This window comes from Carettochelys insculpta, chromosome 2 (genome assembly GCF_033958435.1).
Source record: "Carettochelys insculpta isolate YL-2023 chromosome 2, ASM3395843v1, whole genome shotgun sequence".
Lineage (NCBI taxonomy): Eukaryota > Metazoa > Chordata > Testudines > Carettochelyidae > Carettochelys > Carettochelys insculpta.
In genome coordinates, this window is record NC_134138.1 from 282127323 (window position 1) to 282142659 (window position 15337).

At 46.0% G+C, this 15337-nt stretch overlaps 1 protein-coding gene across 15 annotated transcripts in view; it reads left to right on the top strand.

Annotated features, from left to right (window-relative positions):
- The window catches only part of SMARCD3 (SWI/SNF related BAF chromatin remodeling complex subunit D3), a 311319-nt gene that overhangs the window by 283058 nt on the left and 12924 nt on the right, over positions 1-15337 (top strand). For all 15 annotated transcript variants that reach the window (XR_012644121.1, XR_012644120.1, XM_074985431.1 and 12 more), the window contains 3 exons: positions 4275-4372; positions 5406-5541; positions 8979-9101. Coding sequence is in view for 13 of the 15 variants with exons in the window: in XM_074985431.1 (XP_074841532.1) it covers positions 4275-4372; positions 5406-5541; positions 8979-9101 (357 nt within the window). In the remaining 2 variants the exon portion in view is untranslated. The remainder of the gene's footprint in view (positions 1-4274; positions 4373-5405; positions 5542-8978; positions 9102-15337) is intronic.

Sequence of the window (15337 nt, forward strand, 5' to 3'; positions counted from 1 at the left end):
ATATCCAAGGACATGGTTTTCATTCATACTATGACCTCTTTACACCACTCAAAAGTTCAAAGTGACCTTAAAGCAAGCAATTACAATCTACATTTATTTGTAAATTTGCATGTATCCCTCTTGAGGTCCCTGTTGAATTGCCCAAGCAATGTTGAGTGGCCTTGGTGTAAAAGATGCAGGCACATGCACCTATACATTCAGGAGCTGTTTCATGCAGAGTTTCTTTTTGTTTTTTTCATCTAGCTTTCTGAAATGTGAGGAGAAAGGGATTTTTGATGTGAGAAACTCTCCTGTCGACCTTCCCCAGTATAGACAGCCACGTTAGCTGAGCGCAGCTACGGTGATTTTTAGCTATGCAATGGTATTAGCTAGAAGTGTGTATCTGTAGTTGACTTATTGCCTATTGTAGATGTAGCCTGAGACATTGTTTAAGAAAGCAGCAATGGCATGTTCAGTGGAGAGGCATCTTTAAGAAAAAAAGCCCCACATTCTTGTATTGGGACCCATCACCACAATATGTGAGTAAGATTAAAAGTAACAATATTGATTTAAAACAAAAAAAAAAGCAGTCAAGTAGCACTTTAAAGATTAACAAAATAATTTATTAGGTGAGGTTTGACAAATCAGAAAAGAATTATCAAGGTGAGCAAATCACAGAGTAGAGGGGCAGAAGGGAGGGTGGGGGAGTCAAGACTTAGGTTAAGCCAAGTATGCAAAAGAGCCCTTATAATAACCCAGAAAATTCACATCCCGGTTCAAACCACATGTTAATGTGTTGAATTTGAATATAAAAGAGAGTTCAGGAGCCTCTCTTTCAAGACTGTTGTGAAAATTCCTCTTCAGTAAAACGCAAACTTTTGAGTCATTAACAGAATGGCCCACTCCATTAAAATGCTGGCTAACAGGTTTGTGGATCAGGAGTATTTTTATGTCTGTTTTGTGCCCATTAACTCTTTGTCTAAGAGAGTTTGAAGTCTGTCCAATATACAAAGCATCTGGCCATTGTTGGCACATGATGGCATATGTGATGTTAGTTGAGGAACATGAGAATGTGCCCGTGGTTCTGTGAATAACCTGGTTAGGTCCAGAGAGGCTGTTGAACTCTATTTTATATTCAAATTCGACACATTAGCACGTGGTTTGAACCAGGATGTGAATTTTCTGGGTCATTATAGGGGCTCTTTTGCATATTTGGTTTAATCTAATTCTCTCCCCCCCGCCCCTCTACTCTCTGGTTTGCTCACCTTGATAATTTTTTTGTGATTTGTCAACCTTGATTACTATTTTTGGTTCTCTGTGCCTTAAATATTGAGTCTGTTCTGGTATGACTATTGTCTGAAGAAGTGGGTGTGTCCCACGAAAGCTCACCTTATAAATTATTTTGTTAGTCTTTAAAGTGCTACTTGACTGCTTTTTTGTTTTGATAGTACATAGGCTAGCACTGCTTTCTCTCTGTTAATATTGGTTTATCTTAGTCTGCTTCCTTCCTTTCCCTGCTAGCAGCTGAGAAATGTAGGGTTTGTTTTGAACTCTGGCAATACAGAAGTGTTGGTTTGAGGAAGGTGTTATTGTGGGAAAGCATGGGTAAAGAGGTGGGATTGGCTGTCATTCTTGTTTCATATGGTACTAAGTTACATAATCTTGGTCTGGTTCCTGGAATGGTTCTGTCTCTTACAGTCATGAGTCTCATCCTAATAATCTCTGGTTCCATACTGGTGTTGGAAGGTAACTGTGGTGTGAGTCATGGGCAAATAGGATCTCTCAGTGAACTAGAGCCAGTCCCAGGAGTGGATCTACATATCAAGGCAGACATCTAGAATTGGATTCTGTTTAGTGAGGGGTCATTGCATAGGAAAGTGCTGCTTGGGGGATGAGTGTTCACGGAGAGCTGTGATGCTGAGAGTGTTGTGAGAAGCTGTGTTACGGAGTTCTGGTTAATTGAAGTTTGCTGAAGCCATGGGGCTTCATTGCTTGACATGGAGTATGTCTGTAGTTAAGCCTAAGAGTTACAAAAGGGTGGATCACAATCTGATGGTATGCAACAAATCATCTGGCCTAGAGGTGCTGAATCTAGCAGTGTGTGCAGGGAAAGTGCTGCAGCCCCCTCTCCCCTACGCTTGCCCACGTTGTGAAGTGGTTTCCCTTATATACAGACTTTAGGGTTTGGTTCAGTGGCTGTCAGCATCCCCAGTATAAAAATTTCAGAGGCTGTCAGCATCCCCAATATAAAAATTCCAGAATTATATATTGTAATTTGAAAAGGTGCTGAGAAATACAACAAAAATGATTATGGGTGCGGAACAGCTTCCATAGAAGGAGAAATTAAAAGGACTGAGACTGTACAGTTTAGAAAAGAGACAACTAAGCAGGGGACATGACAGAGGTCTATGCAATTATGAATGGTATGGAGAAAGTGAATAGGAGAGTGTTGTTTACCCTTTCACCTAATGCAAGAGCTTGGGATCACCCAATAAAAATAATAGGCAGCAGGTTTCAAACAAAAAAGAGCACAATTAACCTTGGAGCTCATTGCTACAGTATTTTATGAAGGCCAAAAATGTAACTGCATTCAAAAAATACTCAGGTACATTTATAAAGAATAGATCCCTCGATCCTTATTGGCCAAGATTGTTCAGAGTATAAGCTCATGCTTTAGGTGTTCCTAAACCTCCAACTGTCAGAAGTTGAATAGTAACAAAGAGGAAGCCGTGCTAGTCTATACACTATCAAAACAAAAAGCAGTCAAGTTGCACTGTAAAGACTAGCAAAATAGTTTATTAGGTGAGCTTTTGTGGGAGAGACCCACTTCTTCAGACCATAGCCAGACCACAACAGCCTCAAGGAAACAGCTGAGCTGGCTTTTATATTCCAATTCGGCACATTAACACATGGTTTAAATCGTGATGGGAACTTTCTGAGTCACTATAGGGGCTTGTCTGCATACTTGGCTCAATCTAATTCTTGACCTCCCCCCCACCCCTCCACTCTCTGATTTGCTCACCTTGATTATCTTTTTTCTGATTTGTCCTCCTTGCTTACTGTTTTTAGTTCTCTGTGCCTTAGTCTGTTCTGGTCTGGCTATGGTCTGAAGAAGTGTGTCTGTCCCACGAAAGCTCACCTAATAAACTATTTTGCTAGTCTTTAAAGTGCTACTTGACTGCTTTTTGTCAGAAGTTGGGACTGGATAATAGGAAAAGGATTGTCTGTAATTATCTTGTTTTGTCCATTCCCCCTGAAGCACTGCCTGAAGATAGGATACTGGTTTAGATGGCCAATGGACCTGACCTAATCAAGGTCTTTGGTACAAGCCTTGTTAAAGGCTTTCTGAAAGTCCAACTATAGTATACTGACTAGATTTCACTATATTGACAAGGATTCAAAAGCCAGAAGGGACCACAATGATCATTTAATCTGACCTGCTACATAAGAATGTGAATGCTGAGTCAGATCAAAGGTCTGTCTAGCCCATTGTCCTGTCTCCTTACAGTGGCCAGTGCCAGATTCTTCAGAGAGAGTGAAAAGAACAGGGAAATTATCAAGTGATCCAGTTCTTGTTGTCCAGTCCCAGCATTTGAGAGAGGTTTAGGTTTATGGCACCAATAGTATGTAAGGTAATTTCTGACCATCTTGACTAATAACCATGAATGGACCTGTCCTCCATGAACTAGTCTAATTCTTTTTTTGGACCTCATCACAGTCACAGACCATACAACTTATCCTAAATAATGACTGTTTGATTTACAGAAGGTCTTTTAGAAAAAATCTAAACTTTGATTAAATAATTGCCAGAAATCAAAAATCTACCATAAGCTTTGTAAATTGTCACAGTGATTAATTACCCTCACTGTTAAAAATATACACCTTATTTCCATCCTGAATTTGTCTAGTTTCAGATTCTGTCTATTAGATCATGTTATATGTCTGCTTTATTAAGAAGCCCGTCATCAAATATTTGTTCCATGTGTAGGTGATTATAGACTATGGTCTAGTCACACCTTAACCTTCTAACATTATAATGAGTTGTTCCCTCCAGCTTCTAGGCTAAAACAGAGATGCTACTCACCCCATTAGCGTCTGATCAGCCCAAACTGGTAAGTAACTTTGGAGCTTGAGGAAAGTGGTATTAATATAAAAAGTGCCAAGGGAGCAGAACTATAGATAAGCTTTCAAATTACCTGACCTTTGAGCCCTTGATTTCTCAGCTTCCTGTTCAGTTACAAGCAAGCTTTTTCTCCCCTTCCCAGAGATTTTAACAAATCTTTTGCCTTATTTAGATCTTTGACTGTCCACGGCTGAAATTTTCTGAAATTCCTCAGAGACTTACTAACCTCCTGCTGCCTCCAGATCCCATAGTTATAAATCACATCATCAGGTAAGTATGTCAGCCAGCCCAGCACTGTGCTGGCTTTCTGCCACAAAGAAAGCTTGAGCCATTTCCGTCTCTGTCCCACAGATGTTATCAACCGTGTCCTCCATTTTCTTTCAAGCCAGGACCCTGATAGATAATTTTTATCTGTGATACTGCCATTATCCTTATTATTCTAGTATCAGCGTGCATCATGAACTGTTATGTCTTTTATTGTCACAAGCCCCTAATTTTAGGAAATGTTGTTATGCCTTTGGTACAGATGGGAAGTTGAAGTACAGAAAGACTAAGGCTATGGTTACACCAGCCAGTTTTGCCAACAAAACTCTGGTTTTGTCGACAAAAGTGGTGGACTGTCCATACACAGAATGTGTTTTGTTGACAATTTGTCGACAAAACTCAGCACTTTCACCAGCAGTGTTCTGCCTCTCAGCCCTGAGGCATAACATTGCTGTTGACAGATTCTGTTGACAAAAAAGCTGTGTGGATGTTCGCAGGGTGGGGCATCTCTCAACATACAGGGAATTCAGAACAATGGGCAACCCTGTCTGCTGTGCTTCCAGGTGCCTGTTTTGTCAAGAGAGCAGTCGGTCAGTCTGGCTGCTCTGTCAACAGAGCCAAGTGTGGCCACACTCTGTCAACAGAAGTTTTGTCGGGAAATCTCTTCTGACAGTAACTTCTTTCATCAGAGTGCTGCAGTGTAACTGTAGCCTGAGCGTTTTGTCCAAAGTCGAAGAAGGCATGGGTAGTGGAGCAGGGAGTTGAATCTGTGTCTCAGTGGACCTGAGCTAGCACCCTAAACTATGGACTGTCTCTTCTTTCTGAAAAGCTACCTTTCACTATACTCTGATAAACTGACCTTTCACCAAAGCCAGTTCTCTTGTGATGAGACTAGAGTGCCACAGAAGAAGCTGTGTTATGCCCATTACTTTCTAGTTAGATCTAGAAGAAATTTCTGCAGATTTTGTTGAAGGCATGGACCCAGGTGAGCCTAACATGTAGAGTGGAATTCAAGGTTCTGTTACTGTCTTCTTCATAGCGTTGACCCCAATGACCAAAAGAAGACAGCATGTTATGACATAGATGTGGAAGTTGAAGATCCATTAAAAGGACAAATGAGTAGCTTTCTCCTCTCAACAGCCAATCAGCAGGAGATCACAGCCCTGGACAACAAGGTACTGGCACAAAAGTGAAGGATTTAAAGTCTCGTGGAGCGTGTTACATGTGAATATGCAATATGTGGGGCATATTCACATGGGGCATGTAGTCGCATGCTACATTCTATGAGAAGGCAGTCTGAGCTGGCTATTTTGTAATAGGGCATTCTCTATAGGAGTGGATATTCATAGATTTTTAAGGACAGAGGGGACCATAAGGTTATCTAGATTGACTTCCTATTTAATACACAGAAGAGGCATCAGAGCTTGATTTTAAGAACACCAAGAAAAAAAAGAGAATCTATCACCTCCCTTGCTGGTTTGTTACGATCCTTAATCATTCTTCCTATGAAAACTTGGGCCTTAATTCTCATTTGATTTTGTTTGGCTTTAACTTCCAGCCATTCATTCTTGTTCTGATTTCTGCACTAGACTAAAGAGCCCTTTTTTACCTGGTATTGTCTTATCATGAAGGTACCCATATGCCATAATCGTCACCTTTCATTTTTGGTAAGTTAAACAGATCAAGATTTTTAAAACTCTCCTGTAAAGTAATTTTTTTCTTTTCAGTCTTCATTGATCTTTGGGCTCATTTCTGCACCCTCTCCAGTTTTACACTGTCTTTTTAAAATGTAGCTATGAGAACTAAGTACAATAATTACATTCCTTTTGTTAATTACTGCTGTTTATACATCTTGAGATTTCATTGGTTCTTTTTTCCAGAGTATTGTATTAGGAACTCATATAGAGGAATTTGTCCATTATGGCTTCTAGATCTTTGTGTACAGCACAGTCCCCCATTCTATAGGAACGACTTGTGCTCTTTGTTCCTATATATGTAATCTTGCATATGACTGCAGTGGAATACAGTTTTGTTAATTGGCCCAGCTTACCAAATGACCAGCATGCCACTCTTCAGTTCAATTGCAAGCGAGGTCAGTTGAAATTGATTTACTCACACACCAGATGTCATCTAGCCAAGCCTCTCTGAGAGTTTCCTCTACTCATGTTATACCTGAGCTTAATAGAAGGACCTTGCAAATACCTGCAAAAGGGTCTCCTTCCATCCCCTTCTCCTGCCCAGGACCTTAGTAACAGATACTTTGCTTCTGGTTTATGGAAAGTGCATGGATTACCTTGGTGTGCAAGGCTTGTGGATGGTGATAGAAACAAATATGCACATCAACCTTCTGGAGCTCAGAGATGTTTGAAGCGTTCAAATCCATTCTCCAATAAAAAAAGGAATACATAATTGAAATAATGGCTGAAAACATGACCACCATATTCAACACCAACAAGAATGGCATGAGGCTTTTTTCCTCCTCTCTGCCAGGAAGCCATTAGACAGGAATGAACTCAACAGATACCAGAACTTTGCATCAGGTGTATATTTACCCTGTATATAGAACACTTTATCATATAATCCTAGTAGACACTTCTCCCCAAGTTGTGAACGAGAAATCAAGAATACCATTCTTCAGAACATCTTTTCAGATGGGGCCATCCTCTAGCGGACATGTGTATGACAAAAGGCAAGTGTCAAATGTTCTCATCCAGTGCTTTTCTACTTGCCATATTCCTAATCCCATGGTCATGAGCATCACTGTATGCTTTACCCCCTGTATGCTGTGGCAGGGTCGGGCCAGAAGGGGAGAGGCCGGAGTAATAACAGCAGAGACTGAGCTGACAATCAAAGTGGGAGCAGCTGAGAAGTAGGCTGCCCTAAATCAATTTGGGCCAGCTGATCCTACTCAGGGCTACCTGTATAAGCCCTTCTCCATGCAGGGCAAGGGGAGGGTGGTTAAGGAGAGTTTGGGAGGTGAGTGAGGAGAAGTAGGGAGACTTAGAGGAACACCAGAGACCACAAAAGAGGAGAGGAGCCTCAGCAACCTGGCCGGCGGGTGAGGGCTGGACTGCCCCAATCCAGGGGGGGCCTGAACCTCCACCAGAGACTTTGAGGAACTGGTCAGCCGGAGGAGCCAAACAAAAGAAGGGAATTGCTGCCACAGCTTCCGCTAGTGGAAGGAGGTACCAGGTGGAATCATCTGGGGAAAGTGGTCCAGGGAGAGGAGCTGCAGGGGCAAGGGTGAAGGGAGTCAGCCCTCCCTGGTAGTGGCCATCGAGGGTCCCTGGGCCGGAACCCAGAACGAGGGGCTGGGGACCGAGTTCCCCCCAGACCACCCCCTCCCCCAGCAAGGGTAACAGGGTTCATATGGTGGGTCCAGTGGACTAAACAGAGGATCTGGGACCCAGGAATGAGACTGACTCTGCCACAATGCTTTCTATATGATTGCAAGAGGGCTCCACGAGGTGAGACAAGATGATCCTCAGAGCCTGAGCCTGGCTCACAGTTTAGCTTTCCAGACCTTCTGAACCTGTTAACTCCCAGACAAAGAATTTTCCTCTATTTCCAAATGCAGTACTGCAAAATAACAAAGAGATTCTGCATCCAGATATTCCCCAAAATAAGTCACAGTGACTCACATATGATGAAGAGTGTGAAAGAAATGCATTTTCAGAAGGAACAGAAATGAAGGCAGTGGCTTGGTATCTGAGAGTGGGGAAAGCAGCATTGAATGCCATTATTTACATATTACTTATGTTTCTTCAGCCACTATCCTATGGCTAGCCAAGCCTACTTGAAATGACTGTATTATACTCCTAGTAATTCAGATGTATCACAGTTAGTGTCTTCTCTTGCTTTACTAATTTTATAATTGCATCAGAAAAACAGCCAAATTTGTCAGTCACGATGAGAGTGTAAACTTCCAGTGCTATTAATTTGTCCTTGCTCCGCTATCCTGCTCTTTGTATGTAAGTAGTCTTGTTGACTTCAATAAGCATGCTCATACAAGCACAGCAGACAGTGATTGGCCCATATATACATTCATGTATTCTTTTTCTTTTTTTTTGCTTTCCATAGACCTGATTCAGGAAAGCAATGGAACATATTCTTAAGACCCATTGAAGTCAGTGATACTCAAGGTCATGCTTAAAGTTTAATAAGCATCAATGCCTATATTTGTTACTTTATTTCAATAGAGACTTTAATTATTATATATTTTATAGCACCTTTCATCCAAAAAGATCTCACAATATCTTACAGAGATGACAAAGTGGCCCACTGTATGCAAGGATCTCTGCATTGTCCATTGAAATGAGTTAGCTCTTTGACAGTGCATATCTCACGCTATCCAACAATTTAGGGCAGGATGGGAAGAGCAATTGTGTCTCCAGGTGAAGTGTAGTAGTAGTCAGGAAAGAATATGGCCAAGACATCTGAGTTAATATACTTATTCAGGGGAGAGATGACTTAGAGTCCTTAAGAAATGTAATTTGTCAAAATGACAATTGTGTTTCATATGAATTATAGATGGGCTGAATAAGATCAACTCAGACTCACTGTGGCTTGACTCGTAAATACAAGAATGTCCATATTTTTTTTTACTTTTTAGATTCATGAGACAATCGAATCAATAAATCAATTAAAGATACAACGTGATTTCATGCTGAGTTTCTCCAAAGATCCCAAAGGATATATTCAAGACCTTCTCCGATCCCAAAGCCGGGATCTCAAGGTGAGTAGGGGTTCTGGGAAGGAAGAGAAGGAAAGTGGAACAAGAGCTTGAGTTGTCACAATGAGGTAGCTGCCTTAGTCTGTATCTTCACAAAACAAAAAAACAGTCCTGTAGCACTTTAAAAACACAAAATAAGCTTGAGCTGTGCATTTTCAGATTCATAGATTCCGAGGCCAGAGGGGATCACTGTGGGTTAAGCTTAGTGGTGGAAGTAACAGAGGTGATGTTGGAGTTGGTGTCCACTATAGACTACCAGATCAGAGAAATGAGGTAGATGAGGATTTCTTCAGACAGCTAAGGGAAGCTTCCAAATCACAGGCCCTGGTTCTCATGGGAGACTTTAATCATCCAGACGTTTGTTGGAACACCAATACAGCAGCACACAGACAATCCAGGAAGTTTTTGGAGAATGTTTGAGATAAGTTCTTGGATAGGGGAAAATCAATGGATTTGATTTATTTTGACTTTAGCAAAGCTTTTGATAAGGTCTCCCACAATATTCTTGTCAGCAAGGTAAAGGAATGTGGATTGGATAAATGGACGTTAAGATGGATAGAAAGCTGGCTAGAAGGTTGGGCCCAGCAGGTAGTGATCAATGGCTCGATGTCGGGGTGGCGGTCGGTTTCTAGTGGAGTGCCCCCAGCCTCAGTTCTGGGTCCTCTTCTGTTCAACATATTTATCAATGACCTGGATGAGGGGTTGGATTGCACCCTCAGCAAATTTGTGGATGACACTAAGCTAGGAGGAGAGGTAGGTACACTGGAGGGTAGGGACAGGGTCCAGACTGACTTAGACAATTTGGAAGACTGGGCTGCAAGAAATCTGATGAGGTTCAATAAGGACAAGTGCAGAGTCCTGCACTTGGGCCAGAAGAATCCCAAGCATTGTTACAGGCTGGGGTCCGACTGGCTTGGTAGTAGTTTTGCAGAAAAGGACCTGGGAGTTGTAGTGGACGAGAAGCTGGACGTGAGTCAGCAGTGTGCCATTGTAGCCAAGAAAGCTAATGGCATGTTAGTTTGCATCAAGAGGAGCATTGCTAGTAGATCCAGATAAGTGATTATTTCTCTTTATTTGGCTTTGGTGAGGCTGCATCTGGAGCACTGTGTCCAGTTCTGGACCTCCAATTATAGGAAGGATGTAGATATGCTGGAGAGGGGCCAGCAGAGGGGCTGGAGCATATGACTTAAGAAGAAAGGTTGAGGGAATTGGGACTGTTTAGTCTGCAGAAGAGAAGACTGAAGGGGGACTTGATAACAGCCTTCAGCTTACTGAAGGCAGGTTGCAAAGAGGCTGGAGAGAGGCTGTTCACAGTGGTCATGGATGGCAGAACTTGGAACAGTGGTCTCAAGTAGCAGTTGGAAAGGTCCAGGTTGAACATTAGGAAAAACTTTGTCACTAGGAGGGTTGTGAAGCATTGGAATGGTCTCCCCAGGGAAGTAGTGGAGTCCCCATCGCTGGAGGTTTGTAAGTCTCACCTTGACAACACCCTTGTGGAACTGATCTGATGGGTTTGGTCCTGCTTAGAGCAGGGGGCCGGACTCGATGGCTTTTTTAGGTCTCTTCCAGCTCCATTGTTCTATGATTCTGTGATCTGTTTTGGAAAGTCCTGATTGTACATCAAGACCATGTGACCAGTCCAACAAAGTTGTTGGTGAATGATAATGTCTGCAATCCTAGTCATGCCCAGTTCTTCCAGGATGCTAGCATTCATGTGTCTTCCTCCCAAGAGATAGTTAAGATTCTCCTGTGGTAGCGGTGATGATATTGTTCAAGTGCCTTCAAACGATGCTGTAATAGGATGAGGTTTCTGGCACAGCTAGAGAAATCAATCTATGGTAACTTTGCTTAAAATTCGGGCTACTTACAGCCCCAGGCTGGGATTTCCTTCTCACTAAGGCAAATCCAACCAGCCATAACAGCACTTCTGCCAGCCCCTTGGCCAGCCACAAAAGCAAACCCACAGACTTCCCAGCTGCTATAGCAGCCCAGACCAGCAACCCCCAAATTAAAGTGAGTGGTTATTAAACCTGTTTCACCCAACACCGGAGAGATTCTTCCAGGCCCCAAAGGGTCCGGTCCCAGTTCTTTGTCAGTATATACTTGGATCTTACCTCAAAGCAACAAAGCAATGCAAATTTAAGGTTGTTTTTACAGTTGTTCTCATCAACTAACTATGATTCTGAGAGAGAGAGAGAGATTATTTCTTCTTCGAGTGTCCCCGTGGGTGCTCCACAATAGGTGACGGCTTGGCCGGTGCCGCAGATCGGATCTTCCAAGCAGTTTCTGCCGGACTGCGCATGCGCCGGCGCGCGCCGCTCCCTGGCGCGCTCTTGGCCATGTGCGCGATCCAGTCCCCGCCAGTTCCTCTCAACCGCCGTTGGCTGCAGACGGAATCCGACTAGGCTAAAGCCACATAGCGTATTCAACGACTTTAATTGTTTTCTCTTTAAAGTTTTCAGTTATTTAGGCTACCATAAGTAGCCGGTTGTTATTTTGTGGAAAAAAAAAAAAAAAAAAACAAACAACAAACAACAAACAAGCTACGGAGGCACAGCTCAAGCCAGTCCCAGTAACAAGCGCCGGAGGCCGGGAGCTAGGGCCATCAGCCCTCCTGCGGAGGCAGGCCATCGGACGGGGAAACAGCACAAAGAAGTGCTAAGTACCCACAAACAAACTCAAAGACTCACCAACAATGTCCTCCTCAGGCTTTAAAAAATGTGAGTCCTGCCGAGAGGCGATGCCAGTGTCCGATGGGCACAGTCTATGCATAAGGTGCCTGGGGGAGTCCCATGTGGCACAAAAATGCGCCTTCTGTGCAAAATTAACGACCAGAGCACGGAGAGACAGGGAGATGAGAATTAAACTGCTGCTTCTTGACAAGGCCCTCCAGCCAGACGTGCCGGAGCGGCCGCAGCAGGAGGGACCCTCTGGGGCCCTTAGAAGGAAAGCTGCCTCCCTCACTCCATCAGCGCAAAAACGGAGGAAAGTTTCTCCAACCCGATCCCTGCTGGCAGCAACGGTGAGCGGGACGGGAGGAGCGAGCAGCCCCCAGCCGCAGCAACAGCTGATCGGCGGCGGCACGGAGAGCTACGTGGAAGCGGCTCAGCCTCCGATGATCAGCCAGCCGCCCCGCACTGCAGGCAGGGCGGCGGCTAAGCAAGTGCCGGTACCAGCGGCACCGCAGGCAGCGGCACCGACCCCCGGGGAACCGGCGGTGCAGAGCGCGCAGGCACGTAGCCTGCAGGCGCAGAAGGACTCCGCACGTGCGGCACCGCCCTCCAGCGTGCCTAGCACAGTGCCGACGGGGCCGGGATCCCCCGCCCATCAGGGGGCGGAGTTACCTCCTCAAGGGAGGGGGAAGGCTGCACACAAGAGGAGGCACTGCAGCCCCTCTCCAGACAGGGCTGTGGAGCTCTTTTCTCACAGCTCTCCGCTCATGTTGCAGACTCCAACCAGAAGGCAGGGGCCCCCCCTAGCCTACCCGGAGCCCCCTTCTCCTTTCCTGCAATCAGCCTCCCCATGGCTGGCACCACCCTCACCCTTCCTGGGATTTGAATCGCTGGACTATTATGCAAAATCGCTCTCTCCAGTGTCTCGACGATCCCCCTCTCCCAGACACACAGGGTACGTGCAAACGGAATGGTCAAGGTCACCTTCCCAGGAACAGTGCCTATACTGCCATGGTCGTCCCTACCACGCGGGGCATGGACACCATCGGCAATCTACCAGGGAGAGATCCCCACATACTACCTCGTACCCCCGAGGGCAATCGCGATCGGGGACGGAGACTCAAGCATCCCAGGGGGGACTGGCCATGGACCCACGAGATTTTCCCTCGCAAACCTCCAGCGAGAGGGCGCACCATCACCATCAAGAACCGGAAGGGTCCAAAGAAATGTACCCCAGCGGTTCCTCGTTTTCCTCCCCGGATGAGGCCACGGCCTTAGGGGACGTCCATCCCAAGGACGATCTCAAACAGTTTCAGGAGCTGTTTAAGAGGGTAGCTTTCATGCAAGGCATCCAGACAGCACAAGTTCAAGAGAAACATCATAAGCTCCTTAAAAATTTGAGCTCCCCGGCCTCCTCCAGAGTAGCAATCCCGCTTGATGAAGCGATCTTGGAGTCCGCCACTACCATATGGCAGACCCCTGCAACTATTCCGCCTGTCCAAAAGAGAGCGGATAAGAAATACTTCGTGCCGGCGAAGGGCATGGAGTTCTTGTTTAGCCACCCCCAGCCAAACTCCTTGGTGGTGGAGTCCTCGCAGCAAAGATTAAAAACATCTCAATTTAAAACAGGGGGAACGGACAAAGATGCCAAGAAGCTAGAGCTGTTCGGCAGAAAGGTCTACTCCTCCTCCACTTTAACCTTGCGAATGGCAAATTATGCAGCGCACTTGGCGAACCATAATTTCGACAACTATGCCAGATTAACTTCCCTCATGGACTCGCTTCCAGAGGACAAAAAGCCGGTCCTCAAGGCCATAGTGCAAGAGGGCTACGCGGCTGCGAGGATGGAAGTTCAGATTGCTTTGGACGTTGCGGACACGGCAGCACGTTCCACAGCAACTGCAGTGGTGATGCGACGGGAGTCCTGGCTCCAGACCTCGGGCATACCGAGAGATCTGCAGGCGAAGATAATCGACCTTCCCTTCGACTTGCAGAAGCTGTTTGCTGAATCAACTGACTCGGTCCTTCATTCCAGTAAAGATTCAAGAGCCACACTCAGGACCCTGGGGATTTACACCCCTCCATACTCAAAGAAAAGGTACTACCCACAGCAAAGGCAGTACCAATACCAGCAACAGCGCCCCCAGTATCACAGGGGTTACGAGCAAGGGCGGCATCAGCAGCACCAGCAGTACAGAACCCCCAGGCGACGCTCACAACAGGGCCGTCCGTCCTCGGGGCGGGGCCAAAGGCCACAAGTTTGACATACAAATCCAGGGCTGCGCCATCACCACCATTGCACAAGATCATCCGAAACGACTTTTTAACCATCGCCTCCGACCATTCTACGACCAGTGGCAAAGGATCACCACAGACAAATGGGTGCTGGAGATCATAGCCACGGGGTACGCCATCCCCTTCCAGTCGCTCCCGCCGCCGCGACCCCCGCCCAAGCCCCACCCCCAGGAGGCCTCCCATGTAGCCAGGCTCAGGCAGGAGGTGGCCCACCTAGAGTTCATAGGGGCGGTGGAAAAGGTGCCGGAGCAACTGCAAGGGAAAGGGTTCTACTCTCGGTATTTCCTGATGGAGAAAAAGACAGGAGGCTGGAGGCCCATCTTAGACCTTCGTGGCCTCAACAGGTATCTGCGCAAGCAACGTTTTCGGATGATCACTATAGCCTCCATCCTTACAGCACTGGACGATGGAGACTGGTTCGCAGCCCTTGATCTACAAGACGCGTACTTCCACATAACCATTCATCCGGCTCACCGACGTTTTCTCCGGTTCATGGTGGGCAACGAACACTTCCAATACAAGGTCCTACCGTTTGGCCTTTCCTCGGCCCCCAGAGTCTTCACCAAGACCTTGGCAGTGGTGTCAGCCTACCTGCACAGACAGAGGGTGTTTATTTTCCCGTATCTGGACGACTGCCTGCTCAAAGGGACCTCGAAAAGGGAGGTTCTCCGCATGATACGCGTCACAGCAAACACGTTCTCCTCACTTCGCCTGGTTATCAATCTGGCAAAATCAAAGATAGACCCCTCACAGGACATAGAGTTCATAGGGGCTCGCATAAACTCGGTCTCGGCGAGAGTATACCTACCAGAGGCTCGTTTTCGAGCCATCGGTTCCCTCGTGCAGGTCATCACCTTCAGCCCTACGGTGCCGGTCTTGACGTGCTTGCAGCTGCTGGGCCACATGGCAGCGGCTACGTTTGTGGTACAGAACGCCAGGTTGCACATGCGCGGCATGCAACATTGGCTGGCAAGTGTATACAAGCCGGCAGTACACACCGTTCACAGGGTGGTGTCGACCCCACCTGGGGTGCGCGAATCCCTGCAATGGTGGGTAAACCCCGGGAACTTGCTAACAGGGGTACCCTTCCATCAGCCGCAAATATCGGTTTTCCTCACTACGGATGCCTCCCTCATAGGGTGGGGAGCGCACATGGGCGAAGAGGTGGCTCAAGGACTGTGGTCACCCACGGAACAGTCTCTACATATCAATGTTTTAGAGCTCAGAGCAGTGTTCAACGCCTGCAAACACTTTTGAGACCGTATACAAGGC